This window comes from Suricata suricatta, chromosome 10, assembly GCF_006229205.1.
Source record: "Suricata suricatta isolate VVHF042 chromosome 10, meerkat_22Aug2017_6uvM2_HiC, whole genome shotgun sequence".
Lineage (NCBI taxonomy): Eukaryota > Metazoa > Chordata > Mammalia > Carnivora > Herpestidae > Suricata > Suricata suricatta.
In genome coordinates, this window is record NC_043709.1 from 92,711,022 (window position 1) to 92,737,226 (window position 26,205).

The window sequence follows — 26,205 nt, forward strand, 5'->3', positions numbered from 1 at the left end:
GCAGGAAGGGGGTAGGGGGTGGAGGACAGTTCTTTTGCACAGTAACAGAAGCTCTGGTTTGGATGACTCAGAAGGTATCCAGGCCTCTGGCAGGTACCCCAGAGTGGCCCCCATCCTTCTGGGGGTGGCAAGAGCGGGGTGGGCAGCAGTGAGGTCCCTACGTGCCACTGTGATGTCACAGAGAAAACCTCTTGTGTCAGCCGGCCCCGCCCACCCTGGGCCAGGATATCCTTTCCATCTCCTCCAGCCCACCTCACACCACCACACCCCTCTGCTGGCAAGAGGGGACCTGATTCACCTTCACACCAGAAACTCATTCCACTCAACTGATTAAGGCAGAGCAGAAGAGAAACTGAAACACCTTTGCCTCAGAGCATCAAAGTGAATGAGCAAACTCTCTCAACTGACTCAAAATGTTTGTCTCACCCAGAAGGTAAGTACCAGGCTTTTTTTTTTCTCCACTTTCATTTAAAACCAGTTTGTTAATGTACAGTGTAAGACTAGTTTCAGGCATACCATAGAGTCATTCAACACTTCCATTCAACCCCCAGTGCTCATCACAAGATTTTTGAAATCTCATGACTCTCCCCTGCATCATGCCCTTCATGGTGGATTTGTAATACAGCTTAAAAAAAAATTGACTGCCTTGTTTCACATGCTCACAGTAAAAAAGCTTGAGATCACACTGTAGGGTTATACAAAACAGAATTGAAATGTGTTATGCAAGCCCCATTTTTATTGATAAACCTGGTGATGTCCATACCTGGGCCTTTGGTTTTTTTCATCTTCTTCCACTACCCTCTTCCCTTCCCTCCGCGTCTGCCTCTTCATCTTACTTTTTCTCGCTGCTCCTAAGCCTGCTTAGAGCCCTCTAGTTCTCCTTTACCCCCTCCCATCTGTAGGATTCCCGCTGCCAAAATCAGGTTCCTGGTAAAGGCTCCGTGGCAGAGGCAACCACAGAGCTGAACTGAAAGAGCAGATAAGTTCTCTGCCAGAGAAGGGTGAGGCATCCCCATGGTCCCGCTGGTAGTGAGCTCTGATATGGAATCTTCTGGAACTAAGGAGAGCACAACCTTAGTTGGGCTCTTTCTGGTCTCAGAGAACCTGGGAGAATCTGCAGGGATCCCTCCAGATCCGGAAAGACTCTCACGAACAGCAAAAGATGTCTTGGCTTGTTTCGGAGAACTCACATCTGTAAATGTCTTGCGTCCCATCTGAGATAGCTGGGAACTGCCAACTCTCAGCTCAGAGAGTTACTAGAAAAGCAAATGTGGTTCGTTCTCATGCTTCTTGCCTTTCTCGGGACAGAAAAATGAAGCTTAAGGTTCTCCAGAGAAATGAAACCCACAGGTGCTCGCTCCCACACAGCGCAGTGTGGTGTGCTGTTCATTGGCTGGATGTTAGGGATCACAAAAGGAGAGCAACCCCAAGTGAATAGATCACAAATAGGAGAACCCACAGAAATGGGCAAGAATGCGATAGAAAAAGCCAGGCATGGTACATTTTATCGATTCTAGATTTAGGAGAGACATAGGAGGAATACGGGAGAGTTCATCAGTGTGTATCTGAAGTATAAAACACACGCATCGATCGCATCCTTCTGTGTGTTTCCATAATCTGTCCTGGGACCCCTGTTTCTGGTTAAAGTGTGAGCGCCTCCCCTTAACCATGACTCAACCATTTACTAGCGTTGCGGCCTTGAGCAAGTCAAATGTTCCCTCTAGAACGGAGTGTCTACCTCTCTGTTCAGGCCCATTGTGACTTAGGGTTAAATGAGATGTTTGTGAGGAGTCTGGCCAGGTGTCTGGAACACGGTAGGTTCCCTTCACCTCCCTCTATACTTTCACGCGTCCTGTGAAGGACAACTCTCTCCTAATTTACTTGTGAATCACTCAGGTAACTTGAGTTATGTAACTTGGTCAAAATCGTTAGTCCAGTGGTGGGTGGAGTAGTGAGAACTCAGAACTGCGGAAGCTTCTCTGTCTCCAAGTTTCCCCGCTTGGGCCCATGAAATGAGGCGAAGACACAGTGCTGCTTTAGAACAGCAAGCAGCCAGGGACCTTAGGGGAAGGGCGGGGGCAGCCCGAACCTCCTGACCCTCAGGCCTGCGGGCCTGGGCGTGAGGAGCTGTTCGCATGATCTGCTGACCCGGGCCGCGCAGGAGTCGCCGCCAGCCAGCGGGCCCGCCCTGGGCACCACGTGGCGGCCGCCCAGCCTCCCTCCCGCCAGCTGTCGCCGGGCCCTGGTCTCGGGAGGGCCCGGGAGGCCGCTCACGGTGGACGCAGGAGCCGGGAGAGGAAGACCAGCCCCAGTCCCCGGCCCCACCCGCTCCAGCTCCCGGCCCCTGCGCTCCGCAGCTAGGGCGGGGCCGCGCCAAACAATTCAAAACCCGCTCCGGGCGCGTCGCCATGGCAACGCGCGCCCGCTGCTAGGCGACCGGGGAGCCGTAGTAAACCGGGGGCGGGAGTGTTACTCATCCGCGGAGGGGGGCGATGGGACCCGGCGGGGACTCTGCTGGGCTCGGACACCGCGACTGCAGGGGGGAGGGAAGGGAGAGCCGGAGAAGGAAGGACGAGAGGGGCGCGCGCGGAGTGCAAATGCAGCGACCCAGCTCCGGGCCCTGAGCACCCCTGGGGAGGCCGCTCCCCTTCGCCACCTTCCTCCTCCCCGTCCGGTCCCTGGGTCCCCAAGAGCCCCCAGCCCCAGCGGGCCCCGAGGGCTCGGTCACCCCGCGTGAGCGATTGCCCCACAGGATGTACAGATGTGGCTGCCCCTCTGATTCACTCCAGCTGCTTTGGGTATGGAAGAAAGGCCGCTTCCTCTCCTGGAAATGACTGCATTAGCAAAAGCCCTCTAACAATTCCACTAACAACGGAAAGGGAAAGGCGACAGAGAGGAGAGGCTCCAAAATGCTTTTCTTCGGTCCTTCCCACTGAACATAAGTCCAAGTGTTCCCAGAACTCAACTAGGGACCCATGTTAGAAAGAAAGGAGTCGTTTGTATTCTACACGCCCCAGTTCTGGGGCCATGTGGACATCAAACACTTGGCAGTTTAGGTTAACCTGAGCTAAGAAATCCCAGAGCTCAGGGTCCTATGTTGATATTTTGGACACTCAGCATGGGCATTTATTCTGGTGGCATTACTCTTCCTTTCTGGGCTGGGAGGTAGATCAAAATGTCCTGTGTGAAGACCTTCCTTGTTTCATCAGTGATTGAGCCAAACACAGACAGTGAAGCAAAAATTGTGGAGCTGTGAAATCTCAGATGCTGCAAGATATGTCATCCAAATGGGTTCCAATCAATCACTAGGGAATCACGGAGCTTGGGAAAGGACATGGCATTTCCAATCCGTCACTGGCTTTTAAGCAATCTGTTTGTACCCTGGTATCTGTGAACTAAAGATAATACTCGTTCATGAGATCATTGCTGTTTTCTGAGCTTTGCTCATCGAAAGGCGGGAATGTTTCCACAGGTGGGAGGAAGTATATTGGCAGAGGATCTGTTGGATGAAACTATGGGTGTATTCATGTAGAACGGCACATGGTGTGTCTGTGGACCTGTGGACCTTCTACCTTCTCACAGTTCCTCTGTATGGGAATCAGGAGGATCCGCATGCCCCTTAACAAGAGAAGACTATTTGGGACACTTTCCTTTATTCACAGCTTTTCTTGACGCATAGGCTTCCTAATTGTATTTTGAGCCTGGCTTCCATTACAAACCTCAATTCATTCATTCCTGGATGTTAGAAAGCACTGGGGTCTGCGGATCAACGATGAATAAAACACAGCTGCTCCTGTATCTAGCAACTTAAAGTCAAGCCAGCATGTCATGAGCTGCCCAAGAGGAGGTACACAGTAGAACATGCAGGAACAAAGAACGGGGGCAGGTAGATCAGAGCCAGTGGCCACAGAAACACTTTACATTCCACTCTAGCTTTTTGTCTGCTGAGTAACCGAAAGGGAGTAGTTAATGGGGCATGGGTCAGATATCTGACTCCTGGGCAAAGGACAGAGATACTACTGCCAAGATGCCACTATTGATAATAGGGGGTAGGGGGGGACAGACAAAAAGGGATTTGCCACAAGGCTTTGCCTCAGGGAAGTGGTATGCTGTGCAATTTTCTCTGGCTGAGCGGTCTTATCCATTGTTTTAATCATTTCTAATGGACAGTATATTCACAAAACAGTAAGTTGGATTCCTGTTTACAGAGTCTGTGTGGGTGTCCCCCAAACCATTGTTTCCCTTTATGTACACTTAATAAATATGGTTTTGTACAGTGTAGGGAATCGAGGACCTTAGCAAGGATAGGTTAGTCTCAACCCTTGGCTTTGTGATGTCATAAATGCTGAGTCACATATACATCCCCATGGGGATGATCTGACATGGTAACAGTCCAACATACCGAAGTTAAATACTGTTTTGGGATATGGAATCTTGGTGTCTGTCCTGAGTCATAAGCTTCTGAGTCCAACCTAATTATAGGCATGTTGCATTGACAAGCAATGACTTTTTCTGTTCTAAGAGAGGAAAGAGAAAAAGAAAAATATATTAACATGCCTAAATTATAATGAAAGGAAGTGAGTGGGCTGCCAGACAGAGAAACTCATGTTTCATCAAAAAGGGAAATTAGACATTGTGACATAGGGTCCTCGGGAGGGAGAGTGTCCTCGAGATGGTTCAGAGCTAGTAGCCAGCCCAGCCATGCAAAGAGCCAGCCTCCTAAGGGGTATGTTCAGGCTTTGGGGAGGCCTAAAATAATGTAATCTCTTTAAGAAAAATCATACAAAATGATGCGTGTAACAGTCTTGGAAAGGGCCAGAGTAAGCAAGAGACCCCCAGTGCCAAAGTGTCACTGGCTTCACTCAATCTACCTCCAGGCCTCCTCACATAACCTCAAGACTGCGCCACTCCCGCCACCTTTTCCTTGGAGAAGGCACATTTCAGGCTATGAAGGCAGAAGGGGTGCGGTTTCTGAGCAGAGGCAATAAAAACCAAAGACCTCAGAGGGTGCCAAACAGTGACTCAGGCGGGATATGGGAAGTGTCTGCAAGTATTTGAAGGGTGGAAGCACAGAGCAGGGAAAAGAATTGTTCACTGTTCTGGGCTGGAAAAGGGAACGGGGACACGATTCAATAAAGAAGAATGTGTACAAAACTCATCAGGAAACTCTGGCGAACTCTATTTTCTGATACCGTGGGGTTGTATTTCCCCTGGGAAGTATTTGAGGATCTATTGAGTCACTGAAACTGGAACTGGTCACAGAAAAATGTGCTACAGGAAATAATCCTGCAAGATGTCCTCGAGGGAGCAGCTGTGTGCTCCCAGAGTTCATTCTGAGCCCTGAATTCCAAAAGGCTGACACCTGGCATTCTATAGATTAGTAAGTGAAGAGGAGGCCAAAGGAAGAAAAAAGAGCCATCCCACAGGGAGGAGCCATCACCTGCACCCAGGGCTAGGACCTCCGGGCCGGAAGAGGGAAAATGTGAGGAGACAGCGCCACCCAGCGTCAGGACAAAAGCTGTAGCCAGTTGAAATGTGAAAAGTGACCACAAAATTCCTCCTCCCTTCTCCCAAATGAGAGGGAGTTCTGCCACAATGAATAAAGGGTCCTTTGGGTGAAACTGGGGAATCACGCCCGGCCATAAGCGCATGTGTGTCAAGTGTGCTGTTACATCAGTCTTAGAAGAGTCGAAGCAAGATCCAGAGAGACTTATCTGGCTACAATCTGGACTAATTCAGTCTGAGGGGAGCCTGCCTTTGATTCCCCAGACTGACTACACAAATATAGAAGAGGAAAACCGCGACTTGGTTGCTGGCAAATCTAGAAGAGGTGGGGGAGGACCAGGGCAGAATGCAAAGGGGTTCGTTAAACCTAAGCCCCCAAATGAATCAGATGGGTATTACTTTATGGTACATTCATTCCCTGGCTGTCGATTTTCCAGTCTGTTCGGCCTTTTACTCATTGTACGGTTGACGTGGTAACTTCCAAGCTCTTACATATGGAACCAGAAACCAGAAGCCCATCCCTGGGTAATATGAAGAGATTTCTAAAATTGCAGGTTCCTGGTCCTCAGTCCTGTGAAATTTCAGGATGGGACCCCAGAATCCGAGTACCTTCCCAGAACTGCTGCTCTCCAATAAAGGAGTGGCCTTTATGATTTTGAGAGCCTGGGTGGCTCAGCCAGTTAAGCGGCTGACTTTGGCTCAGGTTGTGATCTCACGATTGGTGGGTTCAAGCCCCACATCTGGCTCTGTGCTGACAGCTCAGAGCCTGGAGCCTGCTTTGAGGACTGTACAATCAAGCCAGCTATCATGTACCATAGAAAGCATCACAAGAGGTGCCCAGTATGGAAGGACAGAGAGGAGGGGACTGTTCTTTGAGAGAAAAGAAACATGTTCCAAGAATGAGTGACTTTAACACTGATCTTGATAAGAGGCAGATTGCCAGGTAAAAGGAGACTGAAGACATTCCAGGTAGAAGCAAGAGCACCTCCAAGGGCACACAGAATGAAAGTGCATGGTGTGGGGTGTTTGGAGAATCAAAAGCAGCTGCAGAACGTGTTCCACTCATGTCATCCTAATTAATTGCTACAATTTTTGAGGACGGAAAGGATTCCTGGCTCTTAGGTGACTGGCCGCCAGAAGATAGGCAATCCACCCCTTCATCATTTGTCAAATCACTTTTTTAATGTTTTAGAACTCCTTTAAAAATATAAATATTTTTATTCCTCTGCCTGATGGTTGGGAGAGAAATGGTAAATAGACATAGCATGGCTGACCGTGGCAATCATTTCTCTCCAGATCTCTCCCCATCTGCATCTTCACCCCCAACCCCATCCAAAGCACTATCTCAGAGCTCCATGTGAAATGTTAATAATCCTCACTAATGGTGCTAACTGGACGGTGGGGGCCACCTGTGACACTGGGAAGATCTTTCATACCCTTGGCTCTATGAGGCCCTGACATTGCAGATAATAGAGCTTATTAAAAGGATGGAAAACCCTATGCAGGGGGATGGGAACTTTTGTAGTCATGGCAACCCGGTAATATTTTCTGTGTCTGCCATTAAAATCAAACCCAGTCCAGTCCCACCAGCTACCTAGGAGATGCCAGCTAGATGGAAACTGAATCTTCACTTACTTTTTAAAGAAACTTCCCTCTGCGAATGTGGGTCCTTGCTTCCTTGTGCTTAATCCCAGATCCCTGTTGGCAAGCTCTCCTGTGTAATCTTCCAGAACAGCTGGGTCATGATTGCATTGTCAATTATTAAATGCCCAAGTTCCCTACAAGGCAGCGTTTAATCATGAGGCACTCCAAAAAAATAGGAGATAGAAGAGAAGGGTGGGGTAGGGAGGCAGGAGGGTGGGAAGGCAGTTTGATTCTGTCAACATTAAACCAAAGGGATTTGGGATACAGATGGCATCCGTGGTCCTTCAGACAAGCAGCAAGACGCTGACCATGGCCAAGGTAACCCAGCTTCCTGCTCTTATTGCTCAGAACATATATTCCATAGTTATTTTGCACCTTATTTAGAGAGGTGTGTGTCTCATCGATTTGTTGTCTGTGTTAATTCTGAGTTTTTCTGTTAACCTCTGTCAATGGAAGAATTAGTGACATTTTGGCACCTATGCACTGAGCCAGAAGAGTATCAAGGGAAGCCACTCTCTGTCCCTTTTCTTAAGAGTAAAGAGTCACCTTGGCATAGGACTTGTCAGCATATGCCAAGATAAAATTTTTTTATGGCCACTCCTTCTTCACAATGACCTTAAAGAGGGCAATGCAAAATTAGACTTGGTCTTCCAATGCAAGAGGTATCTGAATCCTGGAGAGAAAAGAACATGTTTAGAAGGAGAAATAAAATACAAGATGAAGGGCACAGTACTGTAAGTGTTGAAGATAATTCCCGAAAAGGCTCTTGAATGAATTCCCTTTCAATGGGAAAGGGAAAATAATTCTTGAATGAAGCTGCTTGTGTCCATCCTTGGTTGGACACTCCTTCTAGAAGCAGCCTCTTTGAGCGTTACTCCAGCCTCTTCATCCTTTGCCTCTCAAATCTCTTCTTCCTTGAATCGGTTACCTCTTCCTTAAAATGTCTCTTCTTCCTTAAATTGGTTATCACTTTGGTGCCACAAAGTGGTTATACCACAGTGTGAGGTTCATTATTCTTATCTGTCAATAATCTGTGGAATAACTTACAAATATGTGTAACTTGAAATGAGTTGAGGGTAGAGGGGGAAAAAATATAATGTGATAGTAGACAAATTTCCAAGCCATATTAGATTGAAAATTAAGTTGTTGAAGATATAGAATTGCCTAAATTATTAGTTGCAGTTATACAGAATGATTAATGAGGATGTTTCACCTGCAAGTCCATTGCCTGTTCAAGCAACGGATGTGAAAATAATTAGAAAGAATAATGTATAATAACAGAACAATGACTAAACCAATAGCATTTCAGAACTAAAAAGATGAAAACATTCTTATGGGGGACGGGGGCAATATGTGACCTCATATCTGGTAATACAAGATCTTCCTTGATTCCGGATGCTGTGGTTTTCAGTCTTTACCAAGGTCACCCAGAGTCTTGCACGGACCGACAATTCTTGGTGGATTTAATTTGTTGAGTGCTTTTTAAAAAAATCTTATTAGCAGATTGCTTTCCAGAAGTTGTTTTATCATGTATTTTATGTATTGATTTTTATATGCATATGAACCTTGTATATTTCTTATTGCCATAAATCATCTGTACTTCGTCTGTGGTATGCACTGTTTTAGTCCCTGGAAATTCTGAAGAACAAACTGTTGTATTTCTAAGATAAAGTTCCCTGTTAAATGTAAAAATGCTAAGCTGGAGATGATGAAGCAGATTTATGAGCCTGTCCCATTTAGCTATGGTTTTATTTACGTTGCTTAAGCTAAGAAGATTTAGGTCTGATTAATTCTGATATGTGAGATTCCCCCGGAAAGCTCAAGATGGTTTACTTTAAGAAGCATCTGTCAGTGACTGAATATGGGCTTCTTTTCCGCTCAGTATGTATTAATGTAACAGTATAAACTGCTTCATAACACAAAGTGCAAGACCTGTCAGATTTCTTTATTTTTGTAAAGTTCAGTCTGGCTCCAAGCCACCACTCATCAAGGTTGAAATATCTAATACTGGTCATTTTTCAACTGGGTCTCCTCTTAGGCTAAAAATGAGGAGGAGGTCAGGGGCTCCAGCCAGAGCCACGCGGCCACAGATCTCTCTGCTGCCACACTGTGAGTCGGTCACCACTGCTGCATCAAGCAGTGGAGATGCTCCTCCAGTTCCTCTCCAGTGGCCAAGGGCACCCTTCCTGGGGTTCCATGGCCATGGCACTTGGTGTCCAGTCTCCATGGGCACCACACAGACACCTCCCATTCGAGATTCTGTCTTTTCTTTGGCCGTGAGTGAAAGCTGGACCCAGATCACCACTCTCTCAGAACCTATAGCCCCATCTCCTCACCCAGGGTTTCAACAACCCCACATCCCAGTTGGTCCGCTGCCTTCTTTAATCCTGAAGACCCTCATCCTTACTCCTCACCTTCCGACTTCCAGTTTAGTATTTGTTAGGACAAATCCCCCTTTAATCTGTAATACAGAGAAGAGGGCACCAAAAACTTCAGTTGTTACAATAACAAATCCCTTAGCCCGCCAGTGCTACGACCTTTCAATGAAGGCAAGATCAAAAATAATTATCAGCAAGCGCATTAGAGTGACCACACTTCTTTTACTCAGCTTGATATATACTAGCTCAGTGGCTTAATCACATTCTGGCTGAGGTTATTACCTGATACTTATTCAGATCATCCTCAATAAACATTATAGTATAATAAGGTCCAGCTTAAACAAACAGCATTGCCGTGGTGCCTGCTCCAGGCCACTCCTGAGGCTGAACTTCCGAAAGCTCCCAGGGCTGGCTGTGCCCGGCACCGTGGAAGGCCGTGGCTTGAGCACAGCGAGCCTCAGGATCGGGCACTCTGTCCGGGTCTCCAAGGAGGCTCTGCAATCAGGTTCTCCCCTTGTGTTGGTCTGTTACAGATGGAACTCCCGAAGGGCTTCTATGGCCAACGAACATTCTTATCTGCCATCCTCAACATGCTATCACTCAGCCTCTCCACAACATCCCTGCTCAGCAACTACTGGTTTGTGGGCACACAGAAGGTGCCCAAGCCCGTGTGCGGAAAAGGTCTGGCAACCAAATGCTTTGGCATGCCGGTGCCCTTGGATGGGAGCAGCACCAACACATCATCCCAGGAGGTGGTGCAGTACAGCTGGGAGGCTGGGGATGACCGCTTCTCCTTCCTTACCTTCTGGAGTGGCATGTGGCTATCCTGTGAGGAAAGCATGGACGAACCAGGTGGGCTCCTCACCCCAGGCACGGCACACGGGCGAAGAACCAGTGGGAGGCAGCACTCGCCATACCCACCCCCACCCCCAACACCCGCATCTCTCCCACCTCTGTAGTGTGTCCCATCTCCCTTCAACTTTTTTTTTTGTTTTAACTTTTATTTATTTTTGAGTGAAAGAGAGCCCATGTGAGCTAGGGAGGGGAGAGGCAGAGAGAGAAGGGAGACAGAAAGAAGCAGGGAGAGAATTCCAAGCAGGTTCTGCACTGTCAGTACAGAGCCCCAGACCCACGAACCGTGAGATCATGACCTGAGCAGAAACCAGGAGTCTGATGCTTAACCAACTGAGCCACCCAGGTGCCCCAGGACTCCCTTTTAATAGGGTCGAAAGGCCTTCCTGGCTTTTCCCCTCCTGACTGTCTAGTAGACCCGCTGGTTTAAAATAGCATTGCCCTTAACGGGTTTCATTTAGACTTGTGACATCATGAGAATTCCCACTCTGGTGAGTTAGGATTGCCGTTTGGAGACCAAGGGAGGAGAGATGATTCTTCTAGAAAAAGCCCTGGCTCTGCCTAGCTGTGACCTTATATGAGCAGCTTCCTATCTACAGACCTTGATTTTCTCACAGGTGAGGTAAAAGATCAGAATAGATTCCCTGTAAAGCCCTTTCCTGCCCCATCCTACCAAAACAGTTTTCTCCTGCTAAGTATTACCGTTATAATTTACAAGGTCAGGGAACTGAAGCCCAGGGAGGGTAACTAGACCCTCCCAGATCTCCTGCCACTCAGCCCATAGTGGCAGAGCGGTGCCCTGTCACTGTGCATTCCTTCCCTGGGGTTCTCCATGAGGAGCATGTGGCCTAAGGACGCCCCTCTCCTCCTTGCTCAAAGTATGCAGAGGTCACTAGTGGTGAAGTTTCTCTAAAGCCCAGAATTGTGTCCAATTAACCCCATGCTATTTCTCCCGATTTGGTGTAAGGGGGAAAGAAGATGGAAGAGAAACATAAATATGTGTATATTTAAATTTAGTATTAACGTGCCACTTAGCACTGCTCCGACCCCAGTCCTGGAAAAAAATCGATCCAGTGGTGCAGTGGCAGCAAACAGTACTGGTCAGCACTGGGATTGTTAACCCTTCCTGGCATGAGAAATGGGGACATTTCCCTGCAGAAGCCCTCTCAGCAAGGTTCTCTCCTTCGCCGTCAGGAATCGGGGCGGAGGCGTGGGGAGAAATTAATCCTAAGTAATTCCAGCCCATGTCATTGCCTGCCTACTGTCCATGGGGCAGGGCCTGGTCCAAATGGATGGAGCTGCGTGAGGAGGAGATGGGGGAAAGTTTTCCTCCCTCCCTGAAGTCAGACCTCATCTGTGTTTCAGGGGAGAGGTGCCGAAGTTTCATTGAACTCACACCACCAACCGAGAGAGGTGAGAAAGGACTACTGGAGTTTGCCACGTTGCAAGGCCCACGTCACCCCACTCTCCGATTTGGAGGGAAGCGGTTGATGGAGAAGGCTTTCTTCCCCCACCCTTCCCTGGGGCATGTGGCAAGTATGTGGGTTTGATCAATTGTTTGCCATTGACCGGGCCTCTCTGGCCCAACTACTGTGATCTCCTTTTCTCTTCTTCTGAGCCCCACAGGGTGACACACATTCCTTCCAGAGCTGACGCTTGCTCAGTCACTCAGTCGTATGCAGGAATGCTAAAAAGGAACCACAGGAACAAATAAAGTTCACAAATAGAAAAACCACTTCCAACTAATAGCTCTAACTTCCTCTTGTTGCCTAGTAACCATGTTGAAAAGCTTAGAGGGGTTTTTTCCCTCCAATACATACATATATTTTTCTCTATGTATATTTTTAATAGAATGGAGTGTAAAAGGGAAGGGGGGAGAAAGAATTGAAATTGATGGTTCCAAATTCAATAAGGAAAACAGACAAAAATGATCCATATCAGTCATGTCCCTGGAAGATTTGGTGACAATTAGATGATTTCTTCTGGAATCTAATGGTGTTTCCAGCCAATCAGGTATTCTTGATTATATATTAAGCAGAGAGGGAGAAAGCAGAGGAGCTGACAGCAAAGGACCCAAATTAGAGGAAGTTCCCAAGCAGGTGCTAGCTCTGTCTCATTCTCCCCTTCTCTGATTCTGTGAGGCTTTTCCCTTCTGACAGCAATCATTTGTACCACGTTCAGGTATTTAACTGTCTGGGTGAGGGCTCTTCCTCTGGTTTCTGACAGAGATCCTATGGTTATCAATGGGAGCCCAGTTCTCTTCCATCGGACTTGAATTCATCAGCTTCCTCCTGCTACTAATGGACCTGCTGTTCACTGGGAACCCGGGCTTCGGGCTCAAGCTGAGCGCCTTCGCCGCAATTTCCTCCGTCCTGTCAGGTGTGTGCCTCCTGGGCTGGAGGGGGTACCTATCCTGGCCGCCTTTGAGGCACCCCTGGAGGGTGTGTGTGTCTGTCGGGAGGGCAGGAAGGGGGTGCCCACAGGTGGTAAAAAGAATGGACATAGGATGGGGCACCTGGGTGGCTCAGTTGGTTAAGCTTCCAACTTCAGCTCAGGTCATGATCTCGCACTTCGTGAGTTCGAGCCCTGCGTCGGACTCTGGGCTGATGGCTCAGAGCCTGGAGCCTGTTTCAGATTCTGTGTCTTCCTCTCTGCCCCTTCCCTGCTCACACCCTGTCTCTTTCCCTCTCTCTCTCAAAAATAAACATTAAAAGAAAAAGAATGGACATAGGAGAAACATTACAGGTGTGTTTATGTTGGAATGAAATTTTGTATTAAATTACATACTTTACAAAATGATTTACCTCTAGGTTCTTTTTACTTGCAAGCTTTCTCAGTGTGTGAAATATGGTTTGGTTTACTTTTAAGTTGTACACATACACAGCTTTTCAAGACTCTGTTGGATCAAGTAAGAGAAAGAGATGCAGAGCTCATGTACAGGGCCGGGGCAGGAAGAAGTAAAAGCCCCAAGTGCACCATTGACTCAGAAACTTTCCCCATAGCCCTACACCTTCAGCCTAGGGCAGCCTATTTCAAAGCTATGCATTTGAGGAGAAGCGCCCATTGCAGAGGAGTCTCCCCGGAAATATGAAGGCAACTGGGTAATGGAACTTCTCAACTAAGGCTGCATCTGATGCAAAATGAGGCGGTTGCTCCAAACTCCTATTCCCTGTAGATGGTGATGCCAGTGTCTCTCTAAAGGTGCTGCCTTCCTGTTCCCTCTGTAGGCCTTCTGGGGATGGTGGCCCATATGATGTATTCACAAGTCTTCCAGGCAACTGCCAACGTGGGTCCAGAAGACTGGAGGCCACACTCTTGGAATTATGGCTGGGCCTTCTAGTAAGTTCTTACTGGTCTCCTGAGCCTTTTTAGCCCCTCCACAGCTAACTTGCATTAGATGTTCTGCCCTCAACTAGATGCTTGCTTGGTGTCGTCCTGTCTCCTCTTCATCAATCCCTCATCCCAGGGGTCTGTGGACCAGCAGGCTGGCCCATGAGGTCCCACCTACTCTTTCCCCACCTCCTGGGGAGCTACGGAAAGGATTCTTTCTGACTTGTTTTGTCCAGTTTGTCTGATGACACACAGTAGTAGCTGTTGCTTCTTCGCCTGATATACATGTTGCCTTGGGAAGTGAGGCTGGTTTTGTGTGGCTCATGGAAGTTATGCACTATGTTTTATGTATTTTGTGACTCAAGGTATTAGAGGACAGAGCAATGAAGAGTTAGCCTTGAGGTTTGGTTGGAATCCCATCGCCTGTGAATGGTTGATTCTTCTCCCATAATGAAGTCATGAGTAACTTCCTCCTACTTCCTCCTACCTCCTACCTCCCCTGCCGATCATTCCCTAACCTGTAAAGAATTAAGGGGCCAGTTGTTTTTGATTTCTCTTGAAGAAAGGCAGCTACCATGACAAAATACACACATTCAAAGTAAATATCCCCTTTCAGAGTTCTTCACTTTCTCCCTTGAGGAATGTGCTCTCTCCAGGACATGGGTGCCAGCTTGGAGTTGCACTCCTGTCTGGGACAAGTGTGAAGAACTCGCACAGTGCTGAAAAGACACTGTGCTGGGCTCAAGGAGGCAATATGGAAGCCTGTCCGTGTCTGTTAGAAGGCCCTATCCCCTTTTCTCATGATAGAAAGTGTGCCGTTTGTTTCAGGCATCTTTGGGCTAATCCACCAGCCACCAGAGCTTATTTTCCAGACATGCGGTTTTGCACCTTGTGTCCATCTTTAAGCCATTCTTGGCATTTAACAGCTGCAGAGCTCACACTATAAAATTCCCATCAGAAGCATCGCCAGCCTGAGTCCACTGAGTCTGTCAGAGGCAGCAGATAGGAACACGCTGTGCCAACGTGTGGCCTGGCTTTAACCATCACTTGACCTCATGAAAATTCCTCACTAACCTCACACAACTTCCTGTTTCCTGGGCTTCCCAGAATCGTGGGGGAGATTTAGGGGTTGACTTTCCAAGTTTTTAGGAATGTGTTTGATACAGTTCCCTGGTGGGTTTTTTTTTTTTTTTAACATATTAAATCCAACCAGCTTCTCTTAAATCTCTGGCTTCTCTTCCATTCATTATAAACTCTCTTAAGCCAAGAACCACATGGTTTTCATAATAGGCAAATTCCACTAGTACAACCTATACCTCCAGATTTGTAGTGAGTATGTCCTGAAGGACTCTCAGAAGCTCGATTTGTGAACCTTAAGAATGCTAACCTCAAAACAAAGGAAGATGGAAGAGGAATGATCACTCTCAGCATCTGATCTGAACAAAGGAAAATCTTTGGCAGGTTGTAAGGGTGGGGTTGGAGGAGTTGTTCATTGGGCAATGTCCACTCTATTCAGCTGAGCTACAAGTTTCTGGAATCTTGGGAAATTACAAGAGTATCTGCAGCTTGGGAAGCAGTAGTCCAGAAAAATTGTGTGTGCACACACGTGCCTTGGGTGTTTACATATGTATATGAAACAGGCACACTGGGAATAAGGAGCTCAGCGCTGACAACTAATCAATCCAGTGAGAACAAATCTCTTAAACTCCTACTCTGACTTTTAACACTACTGACTACAAGAGTCATTCTCTTGGACTTCAAAACGTTCAGAACGTATCCTACTAAGACCAAATTAAGGCCTCTTGCCCATGGTTCTTGACCTACAACATGGTGGAAGGGAGCACACTCGGTTCCCTAAACCCTAAGGGACATTGGCCTAGTTTACTAATAGGAAGGGATCATGCTATTTTCTCTGAAACCTGTAAGGAGGTCAGGGTCTTACTGTCCAATTTTTTTGTTCACTCCTAGCACAGCCTGGGTTTCCTTCACCTGCTGCATGGCATCGGCGGTCACCACCTTCAACACATATACCAAGCTGGTGCTGGAGTTCAAGTGTAAGCACAGTAAGAGCTTCAAAGGAAACCTGACCTGCCTGCCACATCACCACCAATGTTTCCTTCGGCAGCCGTGTGCAGCCCACACAGGGGGTCCTTTGACCAGCTACCAGCAGTACCACAATCAGCCTATCCGCTCGGTCTCTGAAGGAGTGGACTTCTACTCAGAGCTACGCAACAAGGGATTTCAGCAAGGACCCAGCCAGGGGCTTAAGGAAGAGGTGGCCGGGTCATTTGTAGAGGAAGAACAGTGCTAGGAGTAGTGGAGTTTAGAGGGCAGGCTGAACCCAACCTTACATGTTCGTTATCAACATGTACTTAAGCCAAAGTCTGTCTCTTAAGCATGGTTTTCTTAGGTTAAGAATAGGAGTCTCCCAAAGTACAAGTCCAAAGAGGTGCGTGCCGGGATGCCATCGCTCCCTTTTCCTTTCCAGCTCCATCTCATGTCTCGTTTCACCATCTTCCTACCTCCCAGGTTCAGAATCACCTCCTCTCCTTTTCTGATTGCTTGTTATGTGCCAGGTTCTGGGCTAAGCAATACGGTCCCTGCCCTTTACGGGTCTATCAGTTTGGTCATCTATCTGAGATGTGGAGAAATGGAGGTGGGCAACTCAACAGTTGTTGATTGTGGCTCAACTTGCCATGGTGCACTTAAATTTTCCTGGAAGTCTCAGAATGGAAGACGAAGGCCCTTCTGGGAGCTTGGACATGTAGGGCAGATGTCCTCCATGCTGCCTGCTGCAGTGTCCTGCATCCACATAGGAGGGTATCCAATGACAGTTTAAGTATTAACCTAGAAGCCACCAGGAGACTAGTATACACAAGAAGGCTCCCACAGCATGCAGGGACAGGTCCACCTTCAAAACTGGTCCACTGAGGTTATTCATCATGGGATTTATGGTAAGGGACACATCCAAAGGCATTTACTCCTCTCTGGATCCCCAACTCATCCACCCACTTGCCCTTTCTCTTTTCTGTAAGGGAAAACAAACCATTCCAATGGCTAAGAAGAATAAGGATAACACACAAGCATGTTTCCTAGACATAGTATTTATTTGTTCTGCAACAATTCACATTTTAAATAGTACTTCCTGACAATATACCAGCTGGCTCTTCTGTAGTATGGGCAATAAAAGTAGCAATTCACATTCATGGGGGCTGGTATCAGCAAACCACACTGCCACGGGGGAATACAGACCATCTAGAGGATGGATGGATGCTGTCAAGGACGTAAGGGGCTGTAAGGATAGCAAGGAGGAAAGCTTGGGAGAAGGAAGGCCCTTGCATTTGCAGATCCATAAGCGGCAGTCACACTGGCCTTGCTGGCGTTCCGTGTTGGGAGTCGGGGAAGGGAGGAGCTCTTCCTATCTTAGATGTCAGGTTGGGTGGATGCCTATAAGAAGAAGGAAGTGTAGGCACATATCTGACAGACCAGCACCACGCTGGTCAGAGGGAGCTTCTTCATTCCTCAGCCACCATTTCTACCCTCTACACTGGCTACAGGAGGGAGGCGAGCTTGTCCTGTGTCTAGCAAAAAGAGAGCCAAACTTATAGTCAAAACAACCTATGTTAAGTTGGTCTGTAAACACAACATGAAGAATTTAGGGAAATATTCTTTCCTCCTAGCTTCCTCTGACATAGTTCAAGCACATGCATTAAGCACAATCTTCTACCAAAAAGGATCCCCCCCAGAGCAGGTCCCCAGTAAATGGCCTTGCATTTTATTCCTCTCCCTAAAGTGGCTGGCTTCCCAGAGAGCCTCAGCGTGGAAGAGAACAAGCTTTAGGCATAGATGGTACAGCATAGGCCACAGAACCACACCCCAAGTTTTAGGTATTTGGTTGACTATAAATTAGTCCTTAGAATTCTCTATTAAGCCAAAGAAGATCCTAGGCTATTCTACCCAAGTAGATTCAAACCCTAGAAGTGAATCTAGAATCATCCCCATCCTCTTGGGTTATCCTCTAATTGTTCCCCCAAGTTTATAATCAGCTGGTCCCACACATGCTTCCCAAAGTACTGAAACCAGATTTGCTTTCAGAGGCTATGGTTAGGGGGTGTCCAAAGACCTGGGAGGTCTATCTGCTAGTGCTATCAAACCTGTGTTCTGTCATAATGCCAACCAGTGGGCAAGCAATACACATCCCTTTAAGTCTGGGATCCCTAGATTTCTGTAATCTCTAAAGTTTCTGGACTCCCTTTAGTAATACAAGCTAAAAAGACACAGGCTCAAGCAAAGACAGAACCTGAGTTGCACTCGGGCATGACCTATCAAAATTATTGAAGAAGAAAAGCAGTTCCCCGCCAGTTAACGTGGGGTTTTCTCCTATATAAACAATGACCTAGAAGTTTAGGAGAGAATTTAATAGAAGTAACATATTTATAGAAGAAGGAAGAAATAAGCACTGGAAATAATTCCAAAGAACTTAAGTATATAATATTTACAAGGGAATTTCCCAAAATACAGTGCTTCAAAGGGCTCTATAAGGAAGAAGATGTGCAGGCAAAATGGTTGCATACTGGACTCAAGCAAGAATAAAACCCAGAAATGGCTTTGCTCTCATGCAAGCAAAGCAAAAATATCTCTGAATAGAAGAGGGCAAGTGAGAGGCGCTAAGGAGGACGCCCGGGAGGAGATGCCGAGAAAGCAGAGTGGAGACGAGGCAGGGGTAAGGCTACCTGCCTCCGTCGTTCCTGACTCCACGCACGGAAGGCCCACACGCACGAGCGCTCCCGCGGCTACTGCCATGGAAAGGTCATGACGGGCAGGGCAGAACAATCAAGGCCACATGATACCATGGTTAGAGGTGGGTCCCCACCTGTACTACTCTGGCTCTCCTTCCGACAGGAATGTGCTGGTGGTTACGGTAACTAAGTGTATAGAGGTGGAAAGTGTGAGGAAGGAGGCTACATACGATAAGTGCTGGCTGGCTGCCTCAGCCTCCCACTGCCAGTCTTCTCCCTGCTGTTAAGGTAGGGAAGAAGCCAAGGTACAGGTGGTGAGAGAACACAGAGGGAAATGACAAGTGGCCCTGAACATCAGAGGCAGGGCACCGGACGTCTCAAGATGACCAAACGAGATGTATTTCAGAAGGACAAGAAACGGGGTCCCTGGAGCTTAAAACAGACTTAAAAAAAATATTTCCTCACAATACTAATACATACACACTCGTGGCATAATGCAAAACAAAATGTTCTGGGGAGGAACGTCACTGGAATCTCCCAGTAAGACTTCATAAATTAGACATACAAAACACAACACGGAAGATTCACATTTCCAAACTATCCACAGAGTGCCCAGAGGGAAATAATGCAGGGACTGAAAACGGAGGTCAGATACCCCAGCCGGATGGATGGCGCCATCATCAAAGAACTCTGATGCACCTCCCTAAGTGCTTTGCCTCACGCAGACGTGGCAAGATGAGGCTGAAGTCTTCCTTCTCTCCAAAGAACTGACTCGGCGCTGACAGGAGAGAGACAGTACCACCCTGCTCACTTCTTCTGAAACTGAAGATTCCATCAGACTAGATCTAGGGGAAAGAGTGCAAGCATCAGAGACTTTAATTTTTTTCATGGTAGAGAACTAGAGGAAACCTAAAGGTCAGGCTATTCCTCTACTTTTCTGTCTTTTTTTGTCTAGCCCCAGTAGTTCACAAGTCTTTGCAGAAAGGTCCAGAGACTTTACCTTTTGCCATGATAAACTCCTGAACACTGAACTAGACCACAGTATTTGAGGGGTGGGGATTAGCGTTCTTTGGAGTCGATAACTGCCACAATCACTGCGTCATGTCAGCATCACTAGCCCCAGCCCAGAAAATTCAAGTAGTATCCACCCACCTCAGTTACTGAGATGATGAAAACCAGGACCCCACATTTCCAAATGTCCCCTAAGGGACATGGTCCCATTCCCAGCAAAAAATAATTGACTCTTTCTGAATGGTCACAGAGCACCCTAAGAAAATGGCACTACTCTAAAACAACTGGTTCTTGATACCCGAGAAGGCTCCCACTACCTTCTAGAGAACAAAGCTGGAGTTGGCAGTATTTGCCCCAATCCCTCAGCGGTACCCAAATATTTCTTTCAGAGGCGATTCACCTGGTGGGAAAGATCAACAAACTTTATCCTAGAGAGGAATCTTCGCAGCTCCCCACGGCCAATTTTGGGGGCGGTATCCTCAACTTGGACCACCTGGCCTTCCATCAGTGCCCACCGCAGACTGAGCTTGCTGACCACCAGGGGTGCTGGGTGGCCTTCCCAGCTGGGCCCTGTTGTCCTGGTAACATAAAAGGCATCTTTCCAGAGGTCGTTAATTCCAACTGAGGAAGGACAAAAACAAGAGCAATTAACATAATGACCAAAAACTTCTGCTAACAGGAGAGTGGCTTGGCTCAGCAGTTAGATTCATTCATTCATTTGCTCCCTCATTAATTCATATGCAAAGTTTATCAAGCGCCTCATAAATGCAGGGCCCTGAGCTGGGCGGTGGGTGCACAGTGGGGATGGACGGTGACTGGCAAATTAGCGCATTCCTCCCAGTCTCTGGACCTTTGCTTCTCTGAAACTGTTTCCAAGAATGTCTCAAATCAGGAAATGAGGATATGACAACTCTGATGACAACTGGGTAGAAAAGTGAGCACAACAAAAGAGAACTTCTGAGAATTCCCAGATTTTCAGTACGCAGTCACAGAAGCTATGTGCCCCCTCAGTGTTCACTTAGCCTCATCCTTAAAATGGGTTCTGGATTCTTAATTACCATCATTTAGTGCTCACTGAATATCTGATGCTAATATTGAGAAACAGCTCATTTAGGTCCAACCACAGGATTCTCCCCCACCCGGCCCCCAGCACACACAAAGCCAGCAGGCCGGAATGCCTGCAAGTTCCAGATCAGGCATTCTTCCCTATGTATCTTAACAAACTGAAAGTCACAAGCACTGGCTTTAATTCGTGGCAAATAGTGAGCCAGTCTGTGAATGGGAAGAGAACACAGAAATAAGTAAAGTAAAAGGGGCCAATCCGGTCTCCCTCCACACAAAAACCGCAGCAAGGACTGCAGACTCTCTTAGGCCAGAGTGAGGCAAAGGATCTCTGTGGAGGAGACCGTCGGACCCTTCCAGACCAGGAGGTAGCAGTGGCCGAGTTTCCAGAGTTCTGACCGCCTGAATTACGGGACTCTAATATAGAATCCAAATTTTGCTGTATGGTATTATTTACATACATATATAAAGTTGAGGAATACTTCTAAAATGTTAATAGCAATAATGAGTGGTCAGATTCTGAACAATTTTTTTTCTTCCTCCTTTGATTTCTTTCTTGACAGCCATTTCTACACAATGGGCGTGTTTACTTGTCCTAGTCAAAAGAAAGCCTCCCACTGATCCTAAACCAATGTCCTGGAGGCAACAGCTACCCCCATCATATCCTTCACAGCTGATTCTAAATCCTCAGCTCTTGGAGGGTCAAGAAACCAGTCTTATTTGTATTCCTAGCACCTGACACAGTGCCTGACGTACAGGTGATGCTTAGTAAATGTTTGCTGAAGGCGTGGCTGCGGGAACCACACCCCCGAGAACCTCTGGGACATGGGGCTGCACCTGCCCTCGGCTTTCAGCCAATTCAGAGAATTGGGTCCTCAGCCTGTGAGCGGCCATGGCCCTGGGCACCAGGGACGCCAGGGAAAACATGGGAGTGGCTCAGCTGTCATTTGAAAGCACACATCCCTCCACGGTTGGACAGTGGTGCCCTCACACACACAACCAGCACATCTTCTCCCCTCGCTGTGCACGCAGTGCCCGCCGTCACTGGGACTTACCCTCTGAGGCCGTCACTGTGCCCGTGGCGTTGGCCAGATCGAGGAGAATAGAGGGAAATGCGGGGTGCAGGAGGTAGAGGTGGTGAAGGCCCAGTGGCTCGCTCCCGGGGACGGCGTCCTAACAGTGAGAAGCAAGAAGAACGAACACAGGTCACTCTATGTTCCCACATGTGAGGTCCTCAGATGAAAAGGGCAGAGGGGACAGTGGTGACTACTCATTCCTCCTAGATGCTATGACCTGACCCCAACTACAAGCATGTGTTTGAGAAAAGCTCCCATACCAAAACTCCACATATTTCAAAGGGCTCAAAACAGTCTAACCGCTAATTTCTTCAAACCGCTAGAGCTGGAAAATGCTCGCTCCCTTATGAGAAAAAAAGAACGGAAGCATGCACGCCCCAGGAGAGAAATCTGATGGGGCGGCCCCGGTCTTCTGCCCGTGGGAATATTACAACACCCCCTCATCTCTGGCAGTAGGCGGGGCTTTGTGGAGACAAAATGTATGTTTGAAAAGACATCTCCTCCCACAGGATATTAAAGCCAATTACAAGTGTCGAGCTAAAATCCACAAAAATCTTCTCAGTTCCTGACATAAACGGAGCATTGACCACAAAGAAGCAACTCATTCATTATAACAAAAAATATTCCAAGGCCCAAGTGTCAGTCTCCAAAGTCCCTACAGCAGAAGAAACGCACAGGGGACCTTCCTTTACCGGTGTGACTTCAGCGCAGGGATGGCCGCCGGCTCTTGCACACGTGTGCAGCCACACGGTCGTTACTGCATGAGAACACCGTGGACAGCTTAGTAAATGACTGCTCCACTGAGCTCCCCAAGTACTTCCCCTCCCCTGGGAGCATCCTGGGGCCCTGCGAGTTGGGGAGGAGGAACCCCATCTTCTTAGCAGAAGTCCATAAATGAGGAGAACCACAGGCAGGAGGCCTGCAGCCGCGCTCCCACCACTGCACGGAAGAGGGCGTTTTCCACCCACTCTCAGGAGCCCAGGCCTGACAGAACAGGCCTCTGGCTCTGTCCACGTGACAAAGAGCCAAACTCCCTCCTCTCTGCCTCTGGAATGGAGCCCAGGTTCCTAGCCTGAAAACCAAGGTCTCACACCATTTAATCCAAATCTGCCGTTTCCAGCCTCTTCCTACAGTTATGTCCCTGCCCACTCAGGCTTCCGGAACCTCTATTACCTGTGCCCTGCCTCACCTCGGTCAACCCATTTCCCCCTCAGACTAACAAGCCCTGCAGCCCCTTGCCATGCATTCATACAATTCTCAGCCTTAGCTCCCACACCGAAATGCCATCTCTTTCCCAAACAGCTCTCTGACTGCCCCAGACAAAATTAATATCCTCTCCTTTTGTGCTACGATCACAGCATTTGTGACATGCCTCTGCTCTGTGGTTATTTACAGACACTTACACCTGAGAGTCACCTGCTCCAATCCCCTGGTTTTATTAAATGAATAAACCAGGAAGTTAAAATGTTAGGCAAACCACCCTTGGGCACATGTTAGGGCAGAACAGAGTTTGGACAAGAGCCTAGATTTCTGAGTAAATCTGATCCTCAGAATGAGGGAATATATTAGCCTCCTCACTGACAGATAAAGGACACCAGGCTCAGAAAAGTGAGGCGGCTTGTCCAAGAGTGCCCGGTTGATGAACTCAGGACTCTTGTCCTTCCGAGTACCCCCTCATCCGGGGACCATCTGTCTTCTCCTCTAGAGGTGTAGCACTCTGTCCAGTCCATCCTTAGGCCCCTACAGAGAACACGGCATCTGGCACAGAGTAGGTGCTGGTCAACATGTGTTCCATTGAACTAACTCAGGGTGGGTCTCACCAAACACTCCCAGGTACCTAAGACCACTGGCGCCCTGCCTCACTCATCAGCCCCATCGAAATGCTGCTGTTCCACAAACTGCCTTCTGGGCACAGGACCTTCTCTGCCGTACTTCCCCGAGGTGAACTCTCCACCTCGGCCTTGTCATCCTCTCCAACTGCTTGCATCCCAGCCCCACACCATCTCTGCAGACTCTGTTTATTCACCTCAAAGCCCAGCCTCACCCGCCATAAGACCTCCTCTGCCCAATCCAGACCAGTCACAGTCAGTTCTCGTCAACTGTGGCACAGATGGATCAGCTGGAAATCTGAGAAGACCTGTGCTTTATCTAGCCTCCCGCTGTCGGCAGCCACAGCCAGGGGCTGCTGTCAGCTTTCACGCCGCCCGGCCAAGAGCAAGGCCGGGGCAAGGGGTTCGGGAGGAAGCAGGGTTCTGCCCTGCCTGCCCAAGGGCTGCTTGTTTGCCCCATCCCCCATCGTGCCCCCCGCCAGAAGCATGGCTGCAGGCCCAGGGCTCTACAGGCCCAATCAGCCCAGCAGAGCAGCTGTCGCCTCACCAAGTGACAAAAGGCTCCCCATCCCCCAGGCTCACTCACGGAACTTGGAGACACAGCTGACAGCCCCTCGGCCCAGAAGAGGAAGACAGACTTCTGGTCCGAAGTAACGGCTGAAGTGGTTGGCGTTTCCTTCATGAGGCAGGGAGCGTGGTAGCTCCAGGTAACGGAGCCTGAGTCCCCGTCCACCACCATCATCTGCAGAAGAGGAGCCTGTGAGTACAGCCCGTCCTCAGGAAGGCAGCAGCCCAAGAAAACACACAGAGCAATGAAAACCCGCAGAGATCCAAATTACACGTGTATTAACAGGTTGAGCTTACTACATGTGAACAAACTGGGTGTTCGGAGAATATTAAGTAAGCCCTAGGGATCAAGCCCGAGTTTTCTGCGGCCATTGTGCCTGTTTCATAGAGTTTAAAAAACTGTAGAATTCTCCAGTGGGAAGGAGACATTAATCATCAGAGCTACCTCTCATTCTCCAGGTGAGAGGGTGGAGGCTCAGGGACAGGAAGGGACTCCAACTGTTCAAGGTCTGTGCCAGTGCTCCCACAGAGGGCGGCCTTTGGGAGGAAAGCATCTCCTCCCACCACTGCAGCCACCACTTTAGGGGATAGTGACTCAGTGGACGCAAGTCCTGTGTGTGGTGCTAAAAGCTTTCTGGGTGTGACTCCTTGGTGTCACATGTAGCTCAGCCCCAGCATGGTAGAAATTCACTCCTCAGCTGCATCTCTCAAAGGACAATTAAGGGGCCTGAACTCATAATCCCTGACACACTTCTCTCTCCTTTTCACCCCAAGTACCTCATACCTCACAGTTTTAGAGCCTCTTCTCAGCCAAAATCCACAAGACACTCTCATCCACCTTTAGTCCCTGCCTTCTCGGTCCCTCTCCTCAGTGTCTGTTCTTCGATAAATGGAAGGACTGCAGCTCTGTCAACAATCACTCCCCTATTCTTCAGCCCCTGGGTCCTCCCCTTCTATGTCCGTGCTCGGGCTCTACCCCATAGAAGGTCCTGGAACTGCGTGAAGAGACAGACTCCCCTGAGCCAGCAGTTCAAGACTCCCTCCGGTGGTCTGAGGAGAAAAGTCTTGAGACACCACACTAAAAAACTTTATCCAGTCACACATGTTATTTAGCTGTCATAATGACCTTATGAAGATAGGTGATACCTCCACTTCATAAATCGATGTAGAATCTGCAGTTGGGTGAGTGAGATTATGTAATTTGCCCAAGGTCACTAATAAGCTGAGGGGCCAGGATTAAATTCCAGGTCCAAACCTGCAGCATCTCAGCTCTGAATCAAGCTATATATACCCTTCTCCCTTAGTCCTGCTGCAATGTCAATGAAAATTCCAATCTCTACCTGAAATCCTTTTGAAACACATTCAGACATTGCTTCCTTCCTGTACGGCACTGCTGGAAGTGCTCCCTGAAGTGAGGCTTCTATCGTCGGATCCGTCCTCCGCTCACGACCGAATAACCCTACTGCCTCCAATACATCACCTACATTCTGCACCCTTGCTTTTCAGGGCCCTCCCTCAACAGCTGAGTTCACTGTGATCTCTCTGGAGGAAATGCCCTTGGCCTACCCTTATGTATTGACGCAGCATACCATTTCTCTGCTTTCATGATTTGAACGTTGAACCTGTAATCAACATGAAGCACCTCTTGACTCCCCGCACACTATCTGCCCTCCACATCCCCCTGGCATTGTGGGGACCTCCTTCACAGCCCTCGCCATGATGTGGTAGATCAGTGTGCATACAGGCACCCCGATGACAATGAATGACACAAGACCGGGGCCCAGTCTTCATTACTGCTGTGCCTCCACAGACATCATCTGTGCATCTGGCACGGAACTTGGCAGATATTAGAGGGGATGATTAAGTGCTGGGTTTGCTCATAGGAAACAGTGTGTAATATATAAACACATATGTTACAGTAAAGATAAAATGAAAAGTTAGGTCAATTAGAAAAAAAATTTTTTAAACTTGAATTCTTCCTGTAATTAGAATGAAAACTGTCTATCCAATCATTATATCCTCATAATATGCAACCTCACATAAAATCAGAAAGACCTATTCAGTGTCCTTGGAACATGCCAGATCATTCTGTCTCTGGGCTACCGGTGTCAGTGTTTCTAACCTGACATTCCTTCCCCACCACCTTCCTCTTATAAATGCGATTCAACTTTCTGGGTCCTGGCTCTTCATCTTTCCCTCCTTTGTCAAGTCT

General features: G+C 48.1%; 2 protein-coding genes across 4 annotated transcripts in view; one reads left to right on the forward strand and one right to left on the reverse strand.

Annotated features, from left to right (window-relative positions):
* Positions 1-231: 231 nt before the first annotated feature.
* GSG1 (germ cell associated 1) lies at positions 232-16,091 on the forward strand. Of its 3 annotated transcripts, none has more exons than XM_029954054.1 (6): positions 232-433; positions 10,061-10,379; positions 11,745-11,915; positions 12,606-12,758; positions 13,607-13,718; positions 15,678-16,091. In XM_029954054.1, the coding sequence occupies exons 1-6, from the start codon at positions 386-388 to the stop codon at positions 16,018-16,020; spliced, it is 1,146 nt and encodes a 381-aa protein (XP_029809914.1). In that variant the 5' UTR covers positions 232-385; the 3' UTR covers positions 16,021-16,091. The 3 variants fall into 3 exon arrangements, with proteins under 3 accessions (XP_029809914.1, XP_029809915.1, XP_029809916.1); XM_029954056.1 differs by having other exon boundaries at positions 233-433; positions 11,745-11,792; XM_029954055.1 differs by lacking the exon at positions 13,607-13,718 and having other exon boundaries at positions 15,683-16,091.
* A 706-nt stretch (positions 16,092-16,797) lies between these two features.
* Positions 16,798-26,205, reverse strand: part of FAM234B (family with sequence similarity 234 member B) — a 33,674-nt gene continuing 24,266 nt past the window's right edge. Inside the window, exons 10-13 of the mRNA XM_029954053.1 lie at positions 24,013-24,168; positions 21,577-21,694; positions 19,860-20,080; positions 16,798-19,293 (exon numbers count right to left, since the gene is read on the reverse strand). Coding sequence (XP_029809913.1) covers positions 19,288-19,293; positions 19,860-20,080; positions 21,577-21,694; positions 24,013-24,168 — 501 coding nt within the window. The 3' untranslated portion in view covers positions 16,798-19,287. The remainder of the gene's footprint in view (positions 19,294-19,859; positions 20,081-21,576; positions 21,695-24,012; positions 24,169-26,205) is intronic.

What these genes read in the sequence shown, in the direction of transcription:
- GSG1 (XM_029954054.1), top strand. Translation starts at nt 386, where the DNA reads ATGAGCAAACTCTCTCAACTGACTCAAAATGTTTGTCTCACCCAGAAG. An exon ending in ATGTTTGTCTCACCCAGAAG is followed by an intron (nt 434 to 10,060) that starts GTAAGTACCAGG and finishes GGTCTGTTACAG; the next exon opens with ATGGAACTCCCGAAGGGCTT. An exon ending in GGAAAGCATGGACGAACCAG is followed by an intron (nt 10,380 to 11,744) that starts GTGGGCTCCTCA and finishes TCTGTGTTTCAG; the next exon opens with GGGAGAGGTGCCGAAGTTTC.